At 50.6% G+C, this 27,207-nt stretch overlaps 2 protein-coding genes across 2 annotated transcripts in view; one reads left to right on the top strand and one right to left on the bottom strand.

Moving 5' to 3' along the window:
- Nucleotides 1-6,871, top strand: part of TTLL5 (tubulin tyrosine ligase like 5) — a 213,114-nt gene extending 206,243 nt beyond the window's left edge. The window contains exons 33-34 of the mRNA XM_040975261.1: nucleotides 6,165-6,231; nucleotides 6,573-6,871. Of these exons, the coding sequence (XP_040831195.1) occupies nucleotides 6,165-6,180 (16 nt within the window). The 3' untranslated portion in view covers nucleotides 6,181-6,231; nucleotides 6,573-6,871. The remainder of the gene's footprint in view (nucleotides 1-6,164; nucleotides 6,232-6,572) is intronic.
- A 3,413-nt stretch (nucleotides 6,872-10,284) lies between these two features.
- On the bottom strand, nucleotides 10,285-26,527 carry TGFB3 (transforming growth factor beta 3). The gene is made up of 7 exons (XM_040975592.1): nucleotides 25,792-26,527; nucleotides 20,176-20,339; nucleotides 19,795-19,924; nucleotides 14,576-14,683; nucleotides 13,252-13,423; nucleotides 11,633-11,786; nucleotides 10,285-10,711 (listed from the first exon to the last, which is right to left on the bottom strand). The coding sequence occupies exons 1-7, from the start codon at nucleotides 26,141-26,143 to the stop codon at nucleotides 10,553-10,555; spliced, it is 1,239 nt and encodes a 412-aa protein (XP_040831526.1). The 5' UTR covers nucleotides 26,144-26,527; the 3' UTR covers nucleotides 10,285-10,552.
- Between the last annotated feature and the right edge of the window lie 680 nt (nucleotides 26,528-27,207).

Here is a 27,207-nt window from a genome sequence, read left to right as displayed (position 1 = left end):
AGACTCTTCCTCTCTGTGTATCTGACTTTGCAATACAAATAAATAAATCTTTAAAAAAGAAGAGAAAGAAACATGAGGCCACAGTTGAAAATCACAAAGCAGGGGCAAGCATTTGGCACAGAGGTCAGCATTTGAGATTCCCACATCCCTTATCCGAGCTTCCAGTTCAGGTCCCAGCTTCTCTGCTTCTGATTTGTACCCGGAGAGGTAGCAGGTGATGGTTCAAGGACTTGGTTCCCCTGCCACTTACATGGGAGACCCAAAGTTCCAGATTCCTGGCCCAGTCTCAACAGCTGCAAGCATTTGAGGAGTGAGCCGACAGATGGCAGCTCTCACTCCATCTGTCTCTGCCTTTCAAATAAAATGATGATTAATGAATTAAAGTTATCAACTAAAAAAGGAAGCATGGAACCATGAGGAAAATCAGCAAAAGCAACATACAACAATATTATTAATGTTTGGTAATGATGTTACCATCAGCAAAATTTTCTCATGTGTTTAGAGAAATTAGAGTAAAAATAGGAGGAAAATCAAAATTATCACAAGCACATATTTCTAAATAGAATTAGATCAACACTTTTAGAATTGAAAAAAAGCAACATAAGGTTTAGCGGTCAGTAGATAAAAGTAGTTGCAGATTAGAGCCAGTTGAAGAGAGATTTAGCGAACACAAAGATCTAGTTAAATCAGCTGAAATGTTGCACAGAGTGAAAAAGAGGTTGAAAATCAATTGAGAAAGTTTAATAAATATCTAACTAGAGTACTAGAAAGAAAAAAAAATGTAGGAAAGAGAGAATACTTAAGAGATTGGCTAAAAATTTTCCAGAACAAGTGAAAAAAAAATGCATATGGTAGATATTTACCAAAAACCCAAACCAAGACACATAACACTGAAACTTTAGAATACCAGCAAAATGAAAGCAGCCAGAAAGAGAATTGCTGAAGGAGCGCCCTCTAGCTTGTCGGCAGCAGTCAAGTCCAAAACACTGTGTGATGTCGCTACTGATGTAAGGAAATAATTACCAAAACCAGAAATGCATTTAATGAGAATATTTTTCGAAAGTATGAAGTCCATTTTTCCTCCATATAAAACCCAAAAGCATTTGTCCCTCGCAGACCTTCACCAAAGGAAAGAGTCAAGAGAATGGATCTCAGATGGATGCTGGTGATGCCAGAGGGAGCACCTGAAATGCTGGGGAATTATGAGTAAAAAAAATATATATATATATGTATATAACCACGTAGATGATGACCAAGAAAGTGATATGAATGTTCTCGTGTGGTTTAAAGACTTGTCCTCCGTATCCCATGTGGATGCTGGGATGGTGGATGGAGGTGGAAGCACCAGTGTGGGGGAGTGAACCGCCACTTCTCACAGCAGACCTGTGTCATCACAATGTCGGCCAAGGCGCTCAGTTCTCATCCTTAGCTTGATCTTGAACTGTGAAAAGGATGAAAGATTAAAGACTGGGGGATGGGTCTTTCAGAGCGTTATCAACGGAAAGAATGCCAACGTGGTTAACTTTTCAAGTTAAAAAGGTTTTGTGGCTAAGTATTCACAGATTAAGTATTTGATCTCTTCTTGTGGACTTGTTTTGATTAATGTCTTTAATGATCTTTAGAAATGACTAAACAGTGGACCAGCATGGTGGCGTAGTAGCCAAAGTCCTGGTTCTAATCCCAGAGGCCTCACTTCCCATCCAGCTCCCTGCTTGTGGCCTAGGAAAGCAGTTGAAGACAGCCCAAGGTTTTGGGACCCTGCACATGCGTGAGAAACCCAGAAGAAGCTCCTGGCTCCTGGCTTTGGATTGGCTCAGCTCCAGCCATTGAGGCCGCTTGGGGAATGAATCATCGGACAGAAGATCTTCCTGTGTCTCTCCTCCTCTCTGTATATCTGACTTTCCACTAAAAATAAATAAATCATTTTTAAAATATTACTAAACAAGAAGCTGGTTTGGGGCACAGGAGTCGGGATGCCCAATCGTGTCTTAGTGCTGACTCCTAACCCAGCTCCACCCTCCATTGTTGCTTCCTGCAAATACACACCCCAGGAAGCAGCAGGCCCTGGCTCAAGCGGCTGGGTCCTTCGGGCTGACCCAGCCATGGCTGTGACAAGTATTTGAAGAGCAAACCAGTGGATAAAAGCAGTCTTTTTTACTCTCTCTCTGTTGCTTTACCTTTCACATAAATAAAGTTAATGCTAAAATGTTTAATAAAATGCATATTTGTGAAAATTATATTGGGCTGATAGTTAACAGGTCCACAAAGAAAAAACACGTCTGTCTTCATATTGGAATATTTTAACTCCATAGATTGAAAATCAGCAATGTTTGAGAAAATCAGGAGCTCAAAGTTAGCAGGCTTGATCTAGTAGGCGGGTATGATACATCACATGAAATAATTGCATCAGGAATATTATTTACATTCCTTAAATTTCAAAAGCCAGGTTCCTTGACAGTGTGATAACTGGAAACTTCGGAGAGGTCTGGAGATTAACAAAGAGTTAACTCGCTTGAAAGGCAGTTTAAAATTGTCTGATAGCAAAAATCTGAGCAATACAGCACACGTTCTATTAAAAGGAAAATTTATGTTTATGGTGACAGAAGCAGAGAGTCTGAGAATTAATTTGGCTTAAGAAGTTAAAATAAGAACAACAAATCCAAAGAAAGTAAGAAAAAAGTAAACTAAATAATAGTAAAGATAAGAGAGGAAAGTAATAAAATAGAAAATAAACAGAATGGGAAGGAATGAATGTAAGCATTGCTAAACACGCCTCAGACGCCAGGAAGATACCCTGAGCACATTTGTGCTGATGCAGTTTTAAAACCGTGACGGGATGGGTACAGTTTTAATGTTTAATTTACAAAAATTTACTCAAATACCAAGCTGTGATGTTGTGGCACAGAAGGTTAGGAAGCCCCTTGGGACACCACATCCCGTGTTGGACTGCCTTTTGGAGTCCTGTTTCACTTCCCACCCAGCCTCCCTCTGAAGAGCTTGGGAAGGCAGCTGGTGATGGTTCCCACCGCCCATGTGGGAGACCTGGAATGAGTTCCAGGCTCCTGGCTTCTGCCTGGCCCAGCCCTGGCCGCTGCAGCCATTTGGGAAGTGAACCACTGGGTGGATGCTCTCTGTCTCCCTCTCTTTCTGTTACTCTTCCATTCAAATAAATAAGTAAAACTTAAAAAAAAAAAAGATAAGAATGAACAAATCATTAAAATCTTAAAATTCTATGGTTTGGACATCTATCAAGGCGGAAAGCAACCGCCTATAGAAAGGGGGGAAAGAAATCATGTTCCTCGAAAGACCTATTAAAACCTTAAAAGGAGAGTGCGTTTTTAAAACAGGCAATGAACCTGAAAAAGACATTCTGCCAAACAACTGCAGTGATGGCAATAAGTTTGAGATTCTCTGCGTCATTAGTCACTCGGGAATTGTAAGTGACAACCACAGCAGGACAATGCCTCGCATCCCACCTGCGGCTGCAAGTGCTGACAAGAAAATGGAGAGAGCTTTTTTATTTTTTTCCCCTTTAAAGATTTATTTTTATTAGAAAGGTGGATATACAGAGAGGAGGAAAGACAGAGAGAGATCCTCCATCTGATGATTCACTCCCCAAGCAGCCGCAATGGCCAGAGCTGAGCCAATCCAAAGCCAGGAACCTCGAGCCTCCTCTGAGTCTCCCACACCGGTGCAGGGTCCCAAGGCTTTGGGCCGTCCTCGATTGCATTCCCAGGCCACAAGCAGGGAGCTGGATGGGAAGCAGGGCCGCCGGGATTAGAACCAGTGCCCAACATGGGATCCCAGCGCATTCAAAACGAGGACTTTAACTGCTAAGCTATCACGCTGGGCCCGAGAGCTTTCTTACAACACTTGTGGGAACACACCTGCTTTTAAAAACTGTTGGAGCTAGCATCATAGCTCAGCAGTTTCAAGCTGCTGTCTGCAACTTCTGGCATCCTGTAAGGGTGCTGGTTCTTGTCCTGGCTGCTCCTCTTTGATCCAGATCTCTGCTAATTTCCCAGGAAAAGCAGTAGAGGATGGCCCATGTGTTTGACACCACTGTGTCAACCCCTCTGGGAGACCTGGATGAAACTCCTGGCTCCTTCAGCTTGAGCTAGTACTACCCTTTCTGGTCAGCTGGGATAAAGAAGTAGATGGAAGATTCTCTCTGTCTCTGACTTTCAAATAAGTTAGTTTAAAAAAAAAAAAAGTTGAGCAGTTCCTCAAATGGTTAAACATGAAATCAACATGGGACTCAGAAGTTAATTCCACTCCTGTATCTATACCTGAGAAGAAATAAAAGATTGGTTCAAACAAAAACATGTATGTGGATGTATATAGCAGCATTATTAAACACAGCCAGGAAGTAGAAATAACGCAGATATTCTTTAGCCAGTGAAGGGATAAAGTGATGTATGTATCAAGTACAACAGAATCTTACTCAGCCGTACCAAGGGTATAGAGCACTGACGCCTTCAGCCACGTGTGAGGCTTGAAGCGTTCTGCTAAATGAAAGAGGCCAGACGTAAAGAGCCATACGTTGTCAGATTTCCACTTGGCCAATAGGACCAGAATAAGCGAATCTAGAGAAGCAGGAAGCAGCGTGATTGTCACTTGGGGTGGGTATCGAAAGGTGTGGAGGTTAATAGCTAAGGGTTTAATGGGCTTGCTTTAGGGACTATTGAAGATGTTCTAAAGTTGATTGGGGTGACAGGTGCACAATTCTGAATATAGTAAAATTCCACCAAATTGAACACAGTGAGTGAAGTGTAGGATAAATGAGTTTTCTCGCAATAACACTGTTCCTAAAAACCAGGACCCAGCAGCTCAGTAGGAAGAGACGCAGAAGGCGTGTGCAGCACTCAGCAGAAAGGGAAACATCTAGACATGTCTGCCAGATACCTGAAAGATGCTCAAGCTCACTTCTCATCATTATAGCGGTCCGTGAGCCCCGGCCCGCAGTGGGGTACCATCGCGTGCTCACATGGTCTGCAGCGGCATGTTACACTCAGCCGGCAGCACTTCTGGTGCAGAGGAGGCTGCTCCCTGCCAGAAGGACTGGGAATCGGCCCCACAACTTTGGGAAACAAGATGGCAGCCCCAAGGGAGCTCCAGGTGCAAGTGTGTATGACCCAGCAGCCCCACTACCTCTGTGCAGTGCTAGGAATAGTCACAGGGACGGTGTAAAGTCCAGAGCCATGTCCAGCTGAGCCACATTCCACTCAGGCATAGGCATGGTGAAGTCACCACGTTTTTAAACAGTAAACAAGGGAAGGATAAATGGGAAATTCAGGAGAGCACAAATGGGTCAGAATTGGGAGGGTCTTATAGGGGCTGGGGGGTAGGATTCTTAAACAGGGAGGGGCACAGCAGGTACATTGAAGGTGTACAGAGGAGGGCAGAAGTGGTGTCTGACAGCATGGCGTTGAGGGAAGAGTTGGAACACTCAAACGTACAGAAGGCACAGGGTTTCTGCACAGTTCATAGATACTGACAGCTCTGACCCCATGTTCCCGGAAAAGATCTTCCTTTTGAGGAACAAAGGGGAATAAAAGGTCATGATCCAAGAGAAAGAAAAAAAAAGGAAGCTAAAGAGAACTACACCCTAAGAGGTAGCGACACCGGATTCCTGTTGGAAGAATCTTTCCAACCACAGGGTTAAAATGAAGGCTTTTGGGCCCGGAGCAGTAGCCTAGCTCTAACGTTCTCACCTTGCAAGTGCTGGGATCCCATGATCCCATATGAGTGCCGGTTCTAATCCCAACAACCCTGCCTCCCATCCAGTTCCCTGCTTGTGGCCTGGGAAAGCAGTTGAGGACAGTCCAAAGCCTTGGCACCCTGCACCTAAATGGGAGACCTGGAAGAGGATCCAGGCTCCTGGTTTCAGATCAATACAGCTCCGGCCATTATGGCCGCTAGGGAGTGAATCAACAGACAGAAGATCATCTTCTGTGTCTCTCCTCCTCTCTACGTATCTGACTTTTTAATAAAAATAAAATAGAACTTTAAAAAAAAATTAAATGAGGGGTTTTGCCCAAGGAGGTGAAACTTCCTTGATCTGGGTCAAGTGAAGGGACGGCAAGCCAGGCCAAGCTGGCTGTCAGTGTGCAAAACCCCACTGCTCCCTGCAGTCACCTGGTGCTTGGCTTTCTGTCTTTCAGATCCTGCTCACACTAACTAATGATGAGCCACAGAAACGTGGAGGAAGGACCCGTGCTCTCCTCCTGGGTGCGTGACTGAGGGCCAGGTGCCCTCCTCCAGTGCCGCGAGGGGTGCATAGTGGTTTTGGGCTGCCTCCGAGTCCCCAGAGCCTTGGGCATAAGTGCCAGTCAGCTGAGCCAGTCCTGGGAGCCCAGGAAGGAAGATCCTCTAGGTGGCACCAGGCAGTGGGGCTGTGGAACCAGGTGCATTCCATGGGCCATCAGCGCACACATTCACCTCTCCCTTCCCCAGACCCTGCCTGCCTCCCTGCCCACTTCCGTCTTCCCTGTCCCTCTCCTGTTGGGCCCAGAAAGGATATGCAAGAGGTTCTTTGTCTTACTTGCATTTTGCTTCCTCTTCCTTTACAGATTGCAGCATTAGGCTTCATTTTCTTGCACAAGCTTCAGATCTCCCCCATTATTATCTACCAAAGCTGCTCCTCCCTTCCCAGAGGGCCCGGGGGCAGGAGGAGCACACAGCCCGAGTGTCCCAGGGTGTGGAGACAGTGGGCCTGCGGCCGACAACGTGAGCCGGGGAAAGGCATCCTTGGGAATTACTGATTTCTGAAATTAATAAAGTCATTACATTTTTATTTTCTTTCTTATTTTGTTCCCATTTACTAATGTCCCAACCGTCAGTAGTCACACAAACAAGACCTGAAAGAGAACCAGTTTGTTTGTTTGTTTGTTTGTTCATTTTATTCCGTTGCTGGGCTGCTTTGGAAACATCATTGTAGAATATGCACCATCGAGAGATGTTCTGATGTTGTGTTTTAGCAGAGATGGTGGGTCCTGGGCAGCTCTTGTCCCTGGGAAGCTGCCAGCCCACAGCGGACAGGCACGCCACACCTGTGGGGTCTCCTGTGACGTGTAGATCTGTACCCAGTTGTATACGTTGTGTGCCTAAACAGACCTGCCAGCCACACAGCTCAACCCAGCAGCTGTCCACCTCGCCTCTGGCTCGTGGCCCCCATCTTTCTAGCTTGTTGGGAGAAAATGTATAAAAGCCAGCCCACAGAGCCCGCAGAAGGATTGACTTAACTGCACCGGGGAGTTGCCAAGAGCCTGGGCCGCTTCAGTAGAAACTGATAGACTCAGTGTTGAAATTCGAAAGTAAAAAGCACGCGCCAAAGTTAAGTAGAAAACAGACAAGAGACTTTACTGCCTTCATGGGAAATGGAAACAGATCGGAGTCCACGGACATGTTTTGTTTGCTTGCAGAAGCTGAGGTCTGTGAATTGCAGGAGAGAAGAAAGTGTGTTCTGTTGTGGTCCTGGGGCCTGTGCCTAGTAGTGGAAGGACCGGCTTAACTATTTACTCATGTGGTTGTACATTAGTGAGGTGACACATTAGAATTCCCGCACAGGTCCCTGCTATAAAGGGACTTGGGGGTGCTTATCCTCTGACCCCTATGGAAAAGAACAAGAGGGGGTGAGCCCAGTAAAGGAACTTGTTAGGCCAACTACCGTGCTTAAAATTCCCCTAAGTAGCCAATCAGAATTAAATCCTCAAGCTCATTTCTGCGTTCACCGCATGCTGATCCGGTGTCATCTGTTCCTTCCTGTTCTCAAGTGCTTTCAAGTCACTTTGACCAGAACTGCACTTCTCTTAGCAATAGTGGAGCTACGTGGGACAAGAAGGCTGCACTGCAGACCCCTGGCCACACGTATCTGTTGCTGAGCCTGAGAACAGAACTCCAACACCAAGATTTAGGAACAGTTTGTTCTGCTTCTTTGGGATGCTTTTAGGAAACACATCTAGTCACCTTGGTTCTTTTTTTTTTTAAGATCTCATTTATTTTTATTGGAAAGACAGATTTACAGAAAGAAGGAGAGATAAAGATCTTCCATCCTGTGATTCGCCTCCTCCTCCCCCTGCCCACCACTTGGCCTCAATGGCTGGAGCTGAGCCTATTCTAAGCCAGGAGCCAGGAGCCTCTTCCAGGGTTCCCATTACAGGTGCAAGATCCCAAGGCTGCTTTCCCAGGCCATAAGCAGAGATAGGAGGTAGAGTGGATAGGAGACACAAACTGGCACCCATATGGGATCCTGGAGGTTGCAAGATGAGAATTTAGCCACTGAGCCATTGCACCAGGCCCACCTTGGTTCTTTAGGAGAAAGCAGAGGCCATTGACTCAGTGATGTCTTACAAGGTGGGGTGAAAAGGGAGGCTTCCTTTCTAGAAACCTCATGGAACGTGCTGCTTCTCAGTATGCAGTTTCTAGGCAGCCTAGCCCCTACTACACCTATCATACAGATGCCTCTCAAGCTGTTGGCGGTGGTTCATGTTCATAAACACTTGGGTGATCCTCATGCCTCACAGATTTAAGAATACCTGCCCTGAGTGAGGACTCCGGGACACTGTGGGGAACAGCAATGGCCTTGGTGGAAGCACTGAGTGTGCTGCACCCACCACATCCCCAGAGGCTCCCTGGGATTGGGGAAACCACAGTCCCACCCAGCAAGACAGTGGTAGTAAATGAGGGCCACAGTGGGTGCGGGGAGTGAAGACAGAGAGGCCACGAGAACTGTCTGGGCATGCACAAGGCAGGGAAGGAAGTCTTGGAGAGCAAACTCAAGAATTCCTTCCTGGAGTACTAACTCTAGAGGAACAAGAGGCAGCACACACTGTGCACATGCCCCCAGCCAGCAGAGTTCACTTCCAGTAGGCTTTCAGGCTTTCTTCCCAGTGGTGACGTGCTGTCACTGAAGGAATGAGGTTTTGCGGGAGCAGCTGGATGACCCCTCCCAAAAAGGGATATTGATTCCTCCATGGCTCTGGGATCTATGATCAACCTCAAGAGAACTCTGGAGACTGCATCCTTCTCTCTCTCTTTTTCTTTTTTTCTCTCTCCCATTTCCAGATCTCTCATGAGAAGTCCTGAGATTGCAAAGGGATTCCCTGGTTAGCTGGGTGAAGCTGCACCTGCTAACAGAATGAGGCTCCAGTTTTCATACCTTCCACCCCAAGTTTGTCTCATTCCAAGCTGATCTGGGAAGGGAGGTGGCAGCTTGAAGGCAGCGACAACATTACAGTGACAACACTGGCCCTGTACACACCCCCACATTCACAGCCCTCACACAGTGGCCTCCTACACATAGGAACCATGACCTCTGTGCATGTGAGGGACCACCTGCAATAGCTTGGGCTTCTCCCAGTGTTCCATGCTCAGGGCAGTCATACCAAACAACGTGTCTCATGTGTGCGAGATCCCCCACCTCCAGCTTCCAGTTTGCCCAAGCTGCTGAGACGTTGCCACGGAACGAAGGGCAGGGGGATTGACAAAGACGGAGACAGAGCCAGACATGGACCTCAGAATAAGGCTTTTACTGTTGTAGAAACAATCTTCCAGAAGATGAAATCATCCAAGCTTCCCCCAAAATATTTATCTATACAAAGATTTTGAGAGTAATATTTATATTTATATATGTCAGTCTATGCATCTGGGGGCCAGATCACTGTTTGGCATGGGTAGCTACCCCAAATGCCTCATGGGCTGTAGCACCTGCTTCCAGGAACACCAATTGAACACAGGGGCTTGTCGGCCCCACAGGAAGAAACCTTTAGTGCCCTGAGGCCACATAGACCCCAAATCCACATATGTGTGTCCTGACCTGGAAGGAGTCCAGCCAAACATCCAAGGGGGAATTGGACCCAGGAAGAATGTGAGAGGAGGGGACCCCCAGGGCAGATGGGATAACGGGTTGATGCCCACCCCTGGCTTCTGAATTCAGCATCTCTCTTGTGCTGAGTTGGCCTGGGTTCGTTGATGGATGTAGAAAGACGATTTACAAAACAAAAGCCCGTCCCTCCCTCCCAGGTAGTAGGAGACAGAATGCTGGGACTTGGGACTTGGTGATTTGTCTGAAGACAAACGCTTGCCTTGTAGGACACCTTCCCAGTTTCCCCAGCACGGAGTGCAGTCCTGCAGTGAGCAAACCCGACCTCTGGTCCCAAGTGTCTTCCAGACTGGCCCTAACTCTGCCATTCTGTGCCCTGGCTCCACCCCCACGATAGCCCCAGCCCCACTGCCATGCCACAGGTCAACTTGCCATCCCCTCTTCCTCCATCCCCACCACCTCCATATGCATATCACAGGAAATCTGTGTCCTCGAGAGTCCAGCCTTCCCCTAACCAAACCCACACTTCCTTTACCACAGTGATCTTCAGAGCCAGCAAGAAAGAGAAATGTCCTGGAAGGAAACCTCTGGCTCGGTCACCCGCCTGGAGCCGAAGGGAACGGGCTCTGGGCCGGCCACCAGGCCGGGTCTGCAGCTTTTATGTCCCCGGAGCAGCGGACAGTTGGGCAGCGGCTCCTCTCTGTCTCCTCCGACGCAGGTCCCGGGGCCTCAGCTGCACTTACAGGACTTCACCACCATGTTGGAGAGCTGTTCCACCTTGGGGGTCCTCCCGACGTAGTACAGGATGGTCAGGGGCTCTAAGTCCTGGGGCACGCAGCAGGGCGAGGCAGAGGCCTCTGGATTCAGGGTGTTGTACAGTCCCAGCACCTGGGGAGGAGCACGGCATTTAAAGAGGGGGACACCCAACCTTAGCCTACCTCCCTAGGAATGCTACAAGTTGAAGGGGATTACTCCCAAGAGTGGCAGGCTGGCCTTGGCCTTGGCTGCTGCATAAAGGAAACCACTGGGACATAATCTGGGTGAGAGACCTGTAGTTGTTTGCTTGTCATGGCAGAAGGCAGAGCCCGTATGCTTGTGTACAGAGAGGTTACGAAGACACTTGAATTGATGGTGAAGTTCTGGACTAGTAAGAATCAGTGCCGTCTCAGTCCTCCCACCTATGACTGACTCTTGGCCTGCTGTTTGATGGCTCTCCCCAAAGCCTGCCTTGGGCTGTTTTTTAAGTATTGAGAGTATAGGGCCTTAAACAGGATGCAGTACTAATGAGCTGCGAGGAAGCACGTGTCACATATCACTGTCCTATTTCTGATTCCTCTGGAGAAAAAGGCAAGCTGGGCCCCGAGTTTCCACAGGAGCCTCATCCAAGTGCTTTCTGCATGAGCTTTCAGAATCACTTCTCTGCACCCAAGAGGCTAGAACTACCAGAGTTCTTTAACTAATGGTAGATGCCTTTTTCCCCCCAACACTGCTTGCCAACTATGCACACACGTCTCTTACATGGAGGGGACTGTGTGACAGCCCCTTCATTGCCACCACACAAAAGCTTTCGACAAAGCAAATAAAAAGTCTGCTAGAAACTATGGTAGGAATGTGACCAGAGAGCGTCAGACCCTGTGTGCCAAGATCAGAACCTTAAGCAGAGGGATGGATGACTTTACTGCCCCAGCTCCCCGCACCCCCAGATCATCAGCCCCTCATTCTATGTTCAATGCTTCATTCATTCTTTCTAACAGATGGCCTGGCTGGCTCAGCCTTCAGGGTCCTCAGGTGCACTGGCCCACCCCATACCGTGCTGTGGGTTGTGTCTGCACTGCGGAGGTATGGGCAAGGCCCCGAGCAGAAGTTGGCGTAGTAACCCTTGGGTTCGTGGACCCATTTCCAGCCCAGGTCCTGGCGGAAGTCAATGTAGAGAGGGCGCACACAGCAGTTCTCTTCCAGGTTGCTGCCACAAAAAGTATTGAGGGAAAAAAAAAATGAACCTATAAGGAACCTAATCATGAAAAAAACTGCACAAACACCCTCATCTTTCCCACCGCCCCCCCCCCCCGCCGGAGTCTTCCCAGGCTGGCACGGGAGATGGTCCAAATCAAGGGAATACCATCTTCAAAGGGGCTAAAGAAACCAGAACAGTTTTCTGTGTTGAAGACCAGGATCCCGAGGACATGATGGGTGAGAAAATGCAGCAAGAGGGGACACATGTTATGCACAGAGAAGATAACACTTGGGATGTCCCATTGTCGGAGTGCTTAAGCTTGTGTCCTGCCTTCGCTAACCATTCCAGCTTCTCACGAATGAAACCCCTGGAAAACCTCTGAGCTGGAAAATCTATGTCCTCTCTGGCAGAGCTGGACAGCTAGTCTGACCCTGAACCTGCAGACACAGGCCTCTTGGGAACCAGAGAGCTCGGAAGTGGAAGGCACGGATGTCTGCAGCCAAGAACACTCATTCCTTGCAGATAAACCGCACCACTGGCCTTCCACAAGGCGAGCAGCAATCCTACTGCCTCTCCTACACCTGTTGGCCAAGCTTGGCCTCCATCAGGTGTCCATAAAGATGGAAAGATTCCCCAACTCATTCTGCCAGCCCCTTGCATACCTCCTTTCCAGTCCCACTGTCCCCTTATGCCTGCCTGGACCCACTGTCCCCTTATGCCTGCCTGGACCCAAGGGGCTTCCTTCTCCCAGATCCCTGCATACCCAGAATTCACTTCCTTACAGAGAGCCATCTTCACACCCTCCTGAAGGCCTTGCCCATGACCATGACTCCATGAACTCCCCACTGCATCCTCCTCCCTTCAGCACCTCTCCTGGGTGGGGCTACTCTCTGCCTTTTTGTAACTGAGCATATGGGTAACATCTTCTCCCTTCCAAACCAGCAGATTGGCTGGGACAAGCCCAGTCAGGGAAGAAGCTGTGACTTTCTAGCTCTGCATAATGGCTGCCCAGCCAGTTCTAAATTGCTTTATTCACTTTATTCACTGTTCAGATGCCCTTCCCTTACTTCCCCTCCGCCCAACCCCAACCCCGCCCTCTCTCTTTTTCTTTTTCTCTCTTTTTCTCCTTTTCATAGAGAACTGAGTACTTATTACTGGAAACTCCTGCATTAATCACTCCTCTAGTACCGCCTCCTCTTGTTCCCCGTCACCACACACACACACCCTACAGATACTTGGGACCACAAGCCAGGGAGAGGCTTCCACCAAGCATTTCCAACGCCAGCAACCTGAGCAGTTCTTTCACTATACCCAAGACCTCTGCAGAGTGAGACTTGCAGAAAGACCACGAGGCTCCCAGAAACACACATTTGTTTGTAGGAATCCCCCCACCCATCTTCCCAGAAACACTCGTGGACAGCATCAGGGTCCTTGGGATAAGTAGACATCTGTTTCCAGGCACCCCCACACTCACCGGAAGCAGTAATTGGTGTCCAGGGCGCGCTTCTTCCTCTGCCCACCCTGGCCCGGGTTGCCGAGCCGGTGTGGGGGGATCATCATGAGGATGAGGTGAGGGTTGTGGTGATCCTTCTGCTTCTTGAGGCGCCCCAGATCTCCACGGCCATGGTCATCCTCATTGTCTACGCCTGCACAAGGGGAAGAAGGCAGCAAGTTCTAAATAGGGCAAGCAGAGCCCTTGGAGGCCACGATCTCCTCCCATCCCATCACTGTCCAGGAAAGGAAGGCTTGAGGCACGAGGGGAGCTGCCTTGCGAAGCCTGCTGCTGCAATGGGGGAGGAAAGCTGTGCGGAGGACCCAGGAGCAGAGCTCAGTTGTCATTGGAGGGATGTTGCTGTAAGGTGCACACGTTTAGGTACACATGCCATACAGGATTCTCCACAAAGATAACAACAGCTCTACATGAGCTGTGTCCTAGGAGTCTTCCTGGGCCCATGAGGCTTTCTTGTCACCTGGTCCCAAACATGGAACAATAGGTGATCACTGTGGACCCTAAGGCTGAAGACTATTGGGTGTGAGTTTTCTCTTAGGAGTTGGTCAAGGTAGGCCTGAGTGGTATCCTAGTAGCTAAAGTCCTTGCCTTGCAACAGTCAAGATCCCATATGGGCACAAGTTTGTATCCTGGCTGTTCTACTTCCCTTCCAGCTCCTCGCTTGTGGCCTGGGAAAGCATTAGAGGATGATCCAAAGCCTTGGGACCCTGCACCCATGTGGGAGACCCAGAAGGAACTCCTGGCTCCTGGCTTTGGATCGGCTCAGCTCTGGCCATTGCAGCCACTTGAGGAGTGAACCAGCAGATGGAAGATCTTTCTCTCTGTGTCTCCTTCTCTGTAAATCTCACCTTCCAATAAAAATAAATCTTTAAAATATATTTTAAAAAAAGTCTTGGTCAAGGTAGCACAGAAGTTCTATTGAGAACTTCAGGTGTCACAAGGCCGGCCACAGGTTTGGGTGGGAGCCAAAGAAACAAGCCTTTGATTTACCACCATTCATGCTCACATTGTATTTGTAGTTCAGAAGCTTTCACCACTTGGGCGGATGAGATCACAAAGCACCTAAGAGCTACATAGCTTCAGCTTCAGGAATGAGAGGCTGAGTGCATCTGTACTGGTTTCTTCAGGAAAGGAAAGGAAAGGTGCAAATCATGTCCATTGGTCTAGAGCAGAGCAAAACTGCCCAAATACAAAATAGCTGACCATTTGTACCTAAGTTCTGAACTCATTGTCTGGTAGTCTGGTAGGATCTCCTGCCCCATTAGCTCCCACACATCCAGTCTGTTACCTTTGAACTTGATCTCCATCACCTCGTGAATATTTTCCAAGATATCTCCATTGGGCTGAAAGGTGTGACATGGACAGTGAATGCTGATTTCCAGACCTAAGTTGGACTCTGTAAAAGAAGACACAGCGTCAGCAAGAAAATTTCCATCTGTAGAGTGGGGAGAGTCGGGCCTCTGCTGCGGTGGTGCTCACAGCAATCTGAGCTATGCCGAGTATCCAGGCACACATGGACAGCATCCAAAACTCAGAGTGGATCCTCACACACAACACACGTTGCCACATGTAATGTATGTCTACCACATCGTGAATAGCCAAATGGAAGAGGAAGCTGGTGGGCAGCAGTAGGAGGTTGGTCACAGTCATCCAATCTCAGGGCAGGTGTCTGGTGCATCTTGGGATGCACACATCCTGTATTGGAGTGTCTACGTTCAAGTGCTGGCAGTGATCCTGATTACAGCTGACATACACCCTGGAGAGGCAAGTAACAACCCAAGTACTTGAGTCTCTGCCACACACACACACTGGAGACCTGGATTGAATGCCCAACATGTAGCATTAGTCTGGCCCTGCCACAGTGTCAGGGGGCATTTGGAGAGTGAACCAGCAGATGAGAGATCTATGTGTGTCTGTATCTCCCCTCACACACACCTGCCACTGTCCTGTTTTCAAAATAAACGGAGACCAAAAGAGCCACTCATTTCCAAAGGATGTTATTAAGAGAAAATCATGGCCTTCCTGCTTCAGGGCAAAAGGACAAGGACACGAGAAAGAAAAGCTTGCAATGGTTAAGTGTCGGTTGCAAGACATTTGAGCCAACCTGCTGAGGAAGGAGGAAGGGAGGAGGCAGAGGAAGTACAAGAAATGAGGTAGAGGCAATAACCGAAGAGAGATGAGAACAGCAAGGCACACCAACAGGAGGCTGTCCAGAAGACCGCAGGTCAGGAGCTGATGCTCAAGGCAAGGTCAGCTGCCAACCAGGAGCAGAACATGTCTGGGTAGAAGATGCCAGCCTGTCTAGCATGGCTGTGCCTGTGCACAGACAGGAAGCAGTCAAGTCCAGAGGGAAGATGAAAATCATGCTTGCACTTGGCCTTGTTTCCCTCCTGGTTAAGTACATCGTGAGGTTAAAAAAGTGCTTGGGAGTCCTCATTCATACTGGGAAAGTAGACAGTCCGCCAAAGAAGGACAGCTTGGGAAACAGTGGTAAAAATTCAAGAACAGACCAGAGGCCACAGCCAAAGGCCCACATGGCAGAAGCTCAGAGAGAACGAGCATGAGAGACTGGAAGTGACATTCTAGTGCCCATTGGTATATTACTCCCTGGGGCCACCCTAGTGTGTGTGTGAACATCTGGCCTTTCAAGAATCTTTCTGAAATCTGGTGTTCATCAAAGAAAAGCCCAGAGCCCAGCCTGGCTCAGCCTTGTGTCCAGGGCAGCATGATACAGCAGCCATGAGATTCCGGTCAGCATTTGTTCAGCCTGGGCATCCCGGTCCTGCTGGCTATAAACCAGCTCCCTTTCTTCTGTGAACTCCAGAGCCCAGCTCTGCTGTGACCCAAGCCAGGGCATCCTCTAGGACACACTGACACCTGCCAAGCTAGGGGAGTCTGTCCTGGAGCGAAGCAGGTCAACAAGAGCCCTGGCCGGTAAGAAGTGAACAGAAAGGAGGTGTGAGGAGCGTCCTCCCTCTGCATTAAGAAGTAGCAGCAGCCAGAGAAGCTGAAACAGACTTCCTAACAACATGGCAGACTTCCTTGTTCAAGGGGGTACAAGGTGGGCTGGGAGAAACCTGGAATGGCTGAGTTCTATGACTCTGGGTTAGAGTCAAGGTGTAGACAGATATACCAGGAAGAGTGGCTCAGGGCACAAGTGCTAAGCACCAGATGACCTGGTTTGACCTCTGGCTCAGTTCCAGAGATACAGTGTTCTGAGATGTTACAAGTATTATCTCATTTTATTTCAGAAGTAATCTACAAAGTAAGAACAGTGATTGCTCCCACCAACTCTCCCACACGCCCCCCACCATTGTACAGATGAGAACAACAGATGTAAGGAAATGGGATGGCTTGCCCAATTGCATCTAACCAGGATGCAGTAGGGCCAATCCCAGATCTAGCATCATTAGGGAAACAAGGGGCAACTCAAGGCGGGGGAGGGAGGAATGTAGTGACCACCAAGGAAGCTGTCCACACAATCACTGAGAAGCCAAAAAATGGTGCTTTCTTGTAGACCCACCTGTCCCCAGCCATGATGCTGGAAGTGGTCCCTGGCCAGCTTGCTGGGGAGGCCTGGCTTTGTACACAGAGGAGCTGCAGCAGCAGCAGCGCCAGGGACTGAGCTCTCTGATCCCCAAGTCTGGACCATGCTCCAACCAGCCTTGAGACCCAGAAAGCCAACTGGGTGCCTGATGCACATGGGCTCTCAGGTGTTTGCTGAACAAATCCAAGATCACATCACTATTCCGTTCTGGAGTCCTCTGGTGTCCTTGGCTTGAGACCTTGAACCCTGAGTAGACCCCTGAGTTCTGGGAAGTCACAGCCTATGTCATCAGTTTCCTTTGCGGGAAGGCTGGGCAGTCCCTGCCCGAGTGGGCGCTGCGGGATCCAAGTGAAGAACTAACTTCAGAATTGGCAGCAAAAGGGATGGTGGGCGGGGGACCCATAGATTTTATTACGAAATTATCTTTTTGATGTCTCAAGGAGGATGGAAATCATTCCCAACGCAAACTTCTCATTGAGTTCTGCAGCTGTGAAAATAAGAACTCCTTCAAGTGCCCAGGGCTTCAAAGAAATCCAGGTGGAGCTGATGAAAATCAGACAGGGAAGCTAAGAGAATCATTTCCCCGGCCCCGCCTTCCTGTAGCCAAGCCCAGGCTCTGGGCAGGAGCGCCAGTCTGACTCAGAATTCCCAACAGCACTGCTGCCGGATTCCCCTTTGTGCACCCCGGACAGAGGATGGAATTCCTGGCCAACCTTAGGGTTGGGATCCAAAGTCTGCCCATTCAGCCACCTAATAATGCCCTTCAAGTGGGGACTTTGCAGTCTGATGCATGAAGAGGCCGGCAGGTCACACATGTTGAGCCCTTCAACCCCCACCCTCGATCATACTACACTGGAAGGTCCAGCATCAAGTCTTGGGGAACAAGGAGGAGAGGCAAGGACTGTGCTGATCAAGGCAGGGAGGAAGAGGGTGCTTGCTGGCGAATGAGTCCCATCTCCTGACAAAGAAAAACCATCAGTGCCCACCAGCTCCACCCAAGAGCAGTAAGCAGGCCCTGCAGTCTGGAATTTCTGCCTTGCCCAAATATCAAGGACAGTGGAAGGAGCCCCCTAGCTCAGGGACTCTGAGCATCCATATGTCCCTGGACTAGGGCCTGATCACAGCTCGTGATGGAGGAAAACCTTGCCAAGGAGGAAGAGAAGGGGCAGATGGGGCTACCATATGTAACGCTGCCCACTGAGCAGTCAGACCAGGCAACAACAAACCAGGGATGCAAAAGGGAGAGAAACTGAAGTGCTTGATGTCAAGAGCCAGGTGGACCAGCAGCAGCAGACTCGACTTCCAGCCAGACCGGATAACCTTGATCCTGACATTTCACTTCTCTGGACTTCAGTTCCTTTACCTAACTGAATACACTTACTCCTCCAGCTCCCTGCTAATGTACCTGGGAAATCAACAGAAAGATGGCCCAAGTGCCACATGGAGACCCACATGGAGTTGCAAGCTTCCGGCCTCAACCTGGATCAGCCTCTGGCTGTTGTGGCCATTTGGAGAAGTGAACCAGCAGATGGAGGATCTTTTTTTCTCTTTCTCTTTCCCTATTTCCTTCTCTCTCTGTAACACTAACTTTCAAATAAATAAATCTTCAAAAATAAAGCTCATGCCTATAAAACTATGTTGAGAGCCATGAGGTTTTCTTAGATGCTTGGGATTCTTAAACCATCTCTGTGAGGTACACAGGGGTGGAGCCGTTACCTAATTTTCCAGGTGAGGAAACACAATGAGTGGGTAAGACTGGGACACAGGCAGTGTGATGCACTTGGACCTGTCAGCTCTACTTGGATGACTACCAGGCCTTGCAAATTTAATTGGACAAAACAGAACCTGCCCTTGTCCTTGTTCTTCTCCCTATCTTCCCTATTAGTGATACCACTTGGAAACTCAGTCTCAAATGTTAGAAATCACATCTGTGACGCCTCTTTCGTCTCCACATCCCCTACCTAATCTCCACCTCCAAAACATGGAAGAAAATCCATTCACCATCCCTGTTGCTCGTGTCTGGGCTGTTGCAGTGGACCCCAACTGGTTGTTCTGTTTCCTTCCCGGACTGCAGACCACCAGCAGGGTCTCTCCACCAAGTCACATCACTCTCAGCCTCCAGCCCCGCCTGCAGCACTCCTGTGGCTTCCCACCCTGTGCTTGGAACAAGTCCTCCTTGATGCCTGATCTCAGTCACTCCTCTGTTCCCCGGGGCTGTCACACTCCATCCCCACCAGTCTACTGGTGACTGTCACACAGAATGAGCTGTCCTCTACTTGAGGACATGGGCCTCGCCGGGCCCTCTGTTTAAGGCATCCTTCCCCTTGACCTCGGAGGACTGGCTCCTTCTCATCCCTCCCTTCTCAGTGCACAAACTCCTTCATTCTAGAGACCATCCCTGAGCACCTGCTGGGGGTCCTATCTGTCAGAATCACCTGCTCTTCCTCCCCCAACCCTTAGACACTTCGTTCTTGTTAGACCAGGAATTCTACATGGAACAGGTTGGTTCCATTTTTCTCTACTAAAGACACATTAAAGTAAAAAATCTTGGCAGTAATTCCTTTGGGACAGACGGCCGGCTCGACATGCAGAGTGTGAGTGGACCTCTGAGACAGTGGGGTAACCAAGTGGCTATTGTTTTACCTGTGATGCCCTGCCGGTAGAGAGAGGAGGAAGTTCTGGATGGCCCTAGAATCATAAACATTCTTCCTGAGAGTCTTCCTTGTTAGTATGTTTGCTTGTTCTTTGTCTTTCCCACCAGAGGGAAGGCCCCATGAGGTCTGGGACCTCTCCGTCCTGGTCACTGCTGAGTCCCCAAGGAGCATATGATCAACATTCATTGAGTCAGTGCAGCGAGGCCCTGACCTCCAATCAATGACCTTTGCCCCATGTCTTCCAAAGGTCCCAGGAGCCTGAGGTTCATACTCATCTGGGAGTGGGGGTTGGAGGAAGCAACCTACCTCTTCGCAAAAGCCACTCACGCACAGTGTCCGTGACATCAAAAGACAGCCACTCGGCCGTGCCACGTGTGGGCAGGTTCTTGCCACCAATGTAGCGCTGCTTGGCAATGTGCTCATCTGGCCGGAGGATCTGTAGGGCAGAGAAGGGTCCATGCATCAGGTCCACATAGAGCATCATGGATCCTGGCTTGGTGTGGGAATGCAGGCAGCAGAGAAGCACCAGGCAAGGGCTGTGGCCGGCCACCTTCTTCCAGCCCCTCTTGGAGACAGATGCAGACCCAAGCCCCACTTAAGCCCCCATCTGCTGAACTCTGCGCTCAAAGGAGGCCTCGAAGGGGAACATGGGCTTTCCCACCTGGACAGTCTTTGTTCTGGATTTACCTGGAAGAGCTCGATTCTCTGCTCATTGCGCTTGGAGCTGAGGTTGGGCACCCGCAAGACTCGAAATTCTGCTCGGAATAGGTTGGTTCCATTTTTCTCCACTGAGGACACATTGAAGCGGAAAACCTTGGAGGTAATTCCTTTGGGGCAGACGGCCAGCTCGTCTAGGACAGAAGGCAGTGGGAAGACATGCAGTGTCAGTGGATCCCTAGGGACATGAGTGGGGTCACCAAGTGGCCGTCACCTCACCTGTGACTGCCTTACTGGTCTGGAGGCTTCAGTCCTGAGGGCAGAGGCATGGGAGGGTTCTGGATGGCTCTAGAACAACACATAGCCCAAAGCAAGAAGCAGTAACACCATAGGGTCGGTGGACAGGACACTAAAGACAGGCCACTCAAATGTCATTTTCCCCCACCCTCTAACTCTGTTAAGCCCTTCAGCCAGGGTTTCCTACTATTTTTAGAAAATATCGATTCTCAAAAGTTACTAGCAGGGGCCCAGCACGGTAGCCTAAAGGCTAAAGTCCTCGCCTTAGGCATGCTGGGATCCCATATGGACACAGTTCTAATCCCAGAGGCCCTACTTCCCATTCAGCTCCCTGCTTGTGGCCTGGGACAGCAGTCAGGGATGGCCCAAAGCCTTGGGACCCTGCACCCATGTGAGAGATCCAGAAGAGGCTCTGGACTCCTGGCTTCAGATTGGCTGAGCTCTAGTCATTGCAGCCACTTGGGGAGTGAATCAACAGACGAAGATCTCTGTCTCTCCTCCTCTCTGTATATCTGACTTGCCAATAAAAATGAATAAATCTTTTTTAAAAAAAAGTTACCAGCAATTCCCCCTTGTACTCTACTACTCCTGGAGTGAGTGCACTCATTCATGTGTCCATTCAGACACTCATTCGTTAACCAGATATGTATGAAGTCAGATGTGCCTGTGTTAGCGCCAACCCTGGGGAACCAGAAGTGAACAGACACAGCCCCCTGCCTTCCCTGGGGACTATGAACCAGAGGAGGTGACTCAAACACAGACCCGGACAACAGGGCCAGGAAGGAAAAGGTCTTTGGAGAAGGCCAGGGGTGGCTGTAAGGAGGTCAGGAGAGGGAGAGAGAGGACAGAAAACTTTCTGGAGGAGATGGCGCCAGACCTGGTCCCTGAAGGAGGAGAGGCTGAGTGGGAGCAGGACAGCACAGGCCAGGCAGGGAGGAAGGGGCATAAAGAAGTAGGAAAGCAATAGCTGGTGCCAGGTAAGAGGAGGTGAGGACAATAGATGGGGGTGCCCACCCCCGGCCTTGTTGGAAGGCCATATGCCAGACTGAGGGGCTGGGTTTTATCTTGTCAACAGTTAAGAAGCCAGGGGAGGTGTCTGAGCAAGAGTGACATCATCGGCTCTGCATGTCACACGTCTGTAGGCTGGCACACACAGATGTTCGTTCAGCTCACACACATCTGTCCCCACTGGTTCCGTTCTCTTTAAGGGGCTCTTCCTTGGGCAGCATGTGCTATGCCAGCCTCTGTCACCCTGCTGGCCTTTCCATCCATGCCCACAGGGCAGCCAGGGCTAGAGCAGGGGTGGTGAGGGGAAGAAGGAGAGAGAGAGGAGACTGGGAGTGCGCTCCGCTTCTTAGCTGCCACACGTGGGATAATTTCAAGGCCGCAGCAGCATCAACACCCAGGAAAAACTTTTCTTCTGCACAAATGGTTGCAATAACCAAAAGGTGAAATTCAAGCCCCTGGGTGTAGATTCCACACATAATGGACAAGGCTGGAACGCGCTCATAATCACCCCGAGGGGTGGTTTAGGAAGTCACCAGCAAGGCGGGAAAGATCAGACGCCTGCAAAGAAGCAAATGTGCTACTGATCTTCCGGAAAGAATGGGTGCGTGTTCTGGAAACTGCCATCTGGTGGGCCTGACACAGGTTCTTAGAGAAATTAATGGAACAGATGTTAGGAAAACAAGTGTGCGAATGCCAGCCAACGGAGCTCTGACTGATAATTGGCCTTCAAAGAACAAACACTGCCAACTACTCCCTGAGTCTTTCAGCTCAAAGCAGAGGGAAGACCCAGCAGTAGCAAGTGGTTTATAAGACAGTGAGTGACACTCTGGATATGGAAGAGCTGTTTGGGACCAGTGGCACTCTTAAGAACAGAGATGGGTCTGGAAGGAACTGTCATCAATATGGCTTCAGTTATGCCAGCACCTCCAATGACTGACTCCAAGGGGAAGAAGGGTTGAGTACAATGTGTCCCATACTATAGAAGGGGGGAGAGGAGAGGACTGGTGTGGTGCAGCATGTTAAGCTGCCTCCTATGCATTAGCATTCCATATCAGAATGCTGGTCCCAGCTGTTCCACTTCCAATCCAACTCCCTGCTAATGCACCTGGAAAGGTAGCAGAAGATAACTGCCCAAGTGCTGGGGCTCCTGACCCCCACAAGGGAGAACTGGCTGGAGTTCTTGACTCCTGGCTTCAGTCTGGCCTGGACCTGGCTGTTGGAGCTGTTTCGGGGAGTGAACCAGTAGATGGAGGATTCGCTCTCTCTCTCTCTTTCTTTCTGCCTGTCAAATAAATAAATGTTTAAGGTATTAAAGTTTAAAAAGGCACCTGCTGGCAAGAACAGCCAAAGTGAAGACAAGGTGGTAGAAGCCAGGAGACAAGGAAACCCATGAGCCCAAGGACTCCCCGGAAGCCCTGGGAAATCATCCAGGCCATTAGACACGGATCTATGCCACCAAGACAGAATCCTCTCAGTGGATTACAAAGATTTCAAGAAAACAGGTTGGGATAGTTCTTTCCTGTCACCAAAATCTATGGATTCTCGTAGAATGACAAATAACGTGGGGAGTCCTCCGGTGCTGCCCTCTTCAGCCCCAGAGGGTGCTGGCCAGAGTTCCACGTGAGTCAGCAACAGCTGGGCGATGCCAGCAGGCAGAGCTCAGATCTGAGTACTCCCGGGGGTGGCATCAGTGGACAGCTGAAGTCAGGGCCAGCACCGGGGATCGAACCCAGGGACTCCAAAGTACATCTTCAGGACCAGGCTAAATGCCCACACCTGACCTCTTGTATCTAAAATATCATGGTTCATTCCATATCTATATCATTTTTTCTATCCCAGGCAATAATGATTGGGTCTGAACTCCACCTGCTCGCTGGCTGTCTTTGCATTGCCCTTGGCTGACACACAAGAAGCCTGTTCCTTCACACTCCACCATATGGGAGATGGGATGACACCTATGTCCCTTCTCAGCATAGAGGGAAAGCCTCTCTATTCACCTCCCAAGGCAAAACCCTAGAGAATGAAGACAGGGAGCATGGAGTCTTGCCTGGACTCCGCAGGAGGATCCCTGCCCACTCAGCCTCGCTGTCATTATATGTCTCTTTCAGTAGAAAAGGGAGTCCAGGGCTTGTCTCTGATTTTGTAGATGGAGGAAACCCTGGTATTGAGGCCCTGCTGATGGATGCACCCACCACAGACCCCTGCAAACCCCTGCCCGCCATCACAAATTGGAGACAGGCTCCCCTCACTCTGGTGATGCTCCCACCCCCATGCAACAGCTGCTGGGCGTGTGCACCTGCCTGCTGCCTTCTTTATAATTACTGTGGCCCCATGTGTCTGCCTCTCCAGGGCGGGCTCAGCACCTGAGCAGCTGCAGGGTGGGTCCAGTTCAGCATCGGCTCTGCCTCTGTCACCGCCTGCAGCTGCAGGGAGTCAGCAGAGCCCACTTCCTGTTTGCACCCACTAGCCTCTGTGGCATCACCTGGGTCCCACCGGACACCAGCTCCTCTGGCATCTCAAACAGTATCCTGACAGCTATGCCCTGGGTTGCCCTGGGCCAGACATTGACCCAGAGCCATGTGGCCACCCTAGTGCTGCAACCTGCAAAATGCCCAGCATCTGTGGGGGCCTTGGTGTTTTCCTGGGCCATCCACAACTTGTACCCTACATCTCTGAAAAAAAAAAAATCATGTCCACCTGCACTCAGACCTTGCATCTGGCTAGCTCATTCATTCTCAGTTCAGGATTTTAGGTTGAGTGGACTCAGCTGAGTGACTCAACTCCTCCTCCTCCCTCAAACTCCTCCCCTTGGCCTGGGTCATTAAGGTCTCAATGCTGCCCTCTGGCCCCACACTCTCCTCCAGCATTCACTCCCACCTTCCTCTGATATTTGTGGCTGCTACTTCCTGCCCCGGTGGGTGCCCAGGAAGGTAGATCCCTGGCGGACCCTGAACCGGCCCCACCCAGAGAGGCCTGGCCAGGGAGCTCCAGCTCTGCCTCTGCCCTTCACAGTAGCCACATCCTAAGGAAGGACGCCCCAGGCAGCCACAGGAACCCCTGCCAGTAACCACAAACTCCTCCACCTGGTATGGGCCTGCTCCCAACAGGGCCTTTTGCACTTCCCACAGCCAGAGCCGGTCCACCCATCAGTACCCATGCCTGCTGCTTCTCTAACCAGACTCCTTGTCCCAACTCCTCATCCTCACCCGGCCTGCTCCCCACTCCCTTTGTATGCACTGCCCAGTTCCCAGGTGGGCCTGGGCTGAGGTGGGCAGGGCAGTGAGGACACCTGCTGGTAGGAAAAGCAAACAGAGCTGCACCCAGGGCCTCTGGCCCACAAGTGGCTCGCATTCCTCTTCCTGGGCTGTCAGTTTCTTCACATCTGCCAAATTTCTCTCTCTTGTATTGAGGTTTTTTAAATCCCTGTTCAGTAAACACACATGACTTCCACACGTGCACAAACACACTGGCGTCTCAGCCCACAGCTCCCAGCTCCTGAGCGCAGACAGTAAGCCTCCTGGGAAGACACGCACCCTGACACACCACCCCGACGCTCCCACGGCCAGCCCTCCCGTCCACCTGTGACACACAGACGCAAAGAGCCGCCAGCCCTCCCCTCCACACGCAGTACCACAGCCCCGACTCTCTGAAGTCCACTGGTTGGGAAGGTCCCCATTTTTGAGCAGTCTGCCTACTGGACAGCCCATTGCTCTAAAGTCCACAGATGTGTGAACACACGTGCTTGCCCTCCCCCGCCACACGTGGACTCCCGTGGGTCATGTGTGTGGTGCAGATGGAAGATCCCAGGCTCTTGTGCCTGGGCTTCCAGATACTTCTCATACATTCTGCTTGGGGGCAGGTACTGCTATAACTCAGAAACTGGAAAAGCTGACAGAAAGATGTGTCACCGTGAACTGGGCTAAGCAGGGAGGGGACACCGGGTCTCCAAACTTCATGGAACTGTCAGGGCTTAAAGGAGAGAGCCAGCCGCCCCACATGTTTACAGTTGCCTACAGAATCCCACGTGAGGACACACACACACACACACACACACACACACACACACACACACACACACACACACTGCAGCATGGTACAATGCTAACTGAAAAACCAGTGCAGGCTGTGCTGGGACTTCAGGACCCAGCCTTCCTGCAGCCTGGCTTTCGGCAGAATGGCTCTGTCTCCCTCCCTAACTACCTCCCAGCTCCAGTCGTGCTGGCAGACCCAGGACACTCTGTAGTGTGGCGGCTGCCAACCAGCTCCTGCCCCCACCATCACCACCCCTGCCCAGCGCCCTGCTCCAGCGCGGACCTTCTGCGGCAGGGAATCCAGACTTACTGTGCTCCGCTAGCCCCTGGATCATGTCGAATTTATGGATCTCTTTGGCATAGTATTCCGACTCGGTGTTTTCCTGAGTGCAGCCTTCTCCCTTCTCCCCTTGCAGCTCCTCCAGCAGCTCCCGAGTACTGTTATAAAGGGCCAGGACCTGATAGGGGACGTGGGTCATCACCGACGGTTCAGGGGGGCTGGTGAGCCGGAGCTTGCTCAAGATCTGTCCCCGAATGGCTTCCACTCTCTTCTTTTTGATGTGGCCAAAGTCCAAGGTGGTGCAAGTGGACAGAGAGAGGCTGACCGTGGCGAAGTTCAGCAGGGCCAAGACCACCAAAGCCCTTTGCAAGTGCATCTTCATGGGCGAGCCGGTGGAGGGGCGGGTGGATGGGGAGAGACAGAGAGAGGCCGCGGTGGGGGTGGAGTTGGGGGCTGGTGAGGCCTGGGGAGGAGGAGACCCCAGCCGATGAGCAGAAGGAGGGAGGAAAACCAGGCGGCCTCCCCAGATCCCAAAGACTGAGGCTTGGCAAGAAGGTGCATGAACTCACTGCACTGCGAGAGCTCCAGACTTCCAGGAAGCGCTGGCAACGCCGAGGCCGAAGAAGCGAGCGGACTGTGTGTGTGCGCGCGCCTCGCAGCGCTGCCGAGTCTCGTCCATGCGCGCGTCTCTCAACAGGTTTTTTAGCTCGGCTCGGACTCCCCGCAGCCCAGCTGGAGGGCAAACCGAGGGCTGGGAGGGGTGGCGAGGCAGCTGGGAGTGGGAAGGGAGCTGGAGTTTTTCCTTTAGGTAAAAATAAATAGAGCAGATATCTGATAGTGCCAATCGCCGCTGGGCGTTGGGAAAGAAAGCGGGTGTTTTAAAGAGGGCACGGAAGGACCATGGCCGGGTCCCCCCAACCTCCAAAAAAAAAAAAATATCAAAATCCTTGTTGTCTTGCGCTGAAGGAGAAAAAGATGGAGAGAATAGAAAAGAAAAAAAGAAGAGGAAAGGGGAAAAAAAAAAGATCAGAAGTGAGTAGGTGGGGAGGGGCAGGGCTGGGCGGCTGCTGGGTAAGCTAAAGGTGGGGGCAGCACAGGGCACCCTCGGCCCCCAGGCACTCCATCCATGCTGGCCCTCTTGTTTACACTTGCTGGGGGCTTTCTTAATGACTGTTCACGCTTTGCCCGGCGTCTTCATTGGCTAGGACCGTGGGGTTCAGCGCAACTGGAAGCCCCAATAATCCACTCGGACGCCCACGGTCACCAGCACCGCTGCTCGTCTTCTCCCTCGGCCATCGCTCCTGTCCCTGGCTTCTCTTGAGAAGATCAAGTTGGTCAGGTCAAGGGAAGCCAAGCCCAGCAGTGCTGCTCCGGCAAGCTGGGCTCGCTTCTTTTTCGCGTGCTTCTTCCCCTGTCTTTCGCCTCTCTCAGCCGGCTGCCTCGGAT

This window comes from Ochotona curzoniae, unplaced genomic scaffold, assembly GCF_017591425.1.
Source record: "Ochotona curzoniae isolate NIBS_2020 unplaced genomic scaffold, NIBS_Ocur_1.0 contig_2688, whole genome shotgun sequence".
NCBI classification, from domain to species: domain Eukaryota; kingdom Metazoa; phylum Chordata; class Mammalia; order Lagomorpha; family Ochotonidae; genus Ochotona; species Ochotona curzoniae.
This window is presented reverse-complemented; position numbering and strand designations above follow the sequence as displayed.

Bases quoted from the DNA above. Each gene is read 5' to 3' on its own strand.
- TGFB3 (XM_040975592.1), bottom strand. From the start codon at position 26,143: ATGAAGATGCACTTGCAAAGGGCTTTGGTGGTCTTGGCCCTGCTGAAC. The intron at 14,684-19,794 runs GTAGGTTGCTTC...CTTCTTTTACAG, and splicing joins TGAGTGGCTTTTGCGAAGAG to AGTCCAACTTAGGTCTGGAA. The intron at 10,712-11,632 runs GTATGGGGTGGG...GCTCCTCCCCAG, and splicing joins CAGACACAACCCACAGCACG to GTGCTGGGACTGTACAACAC.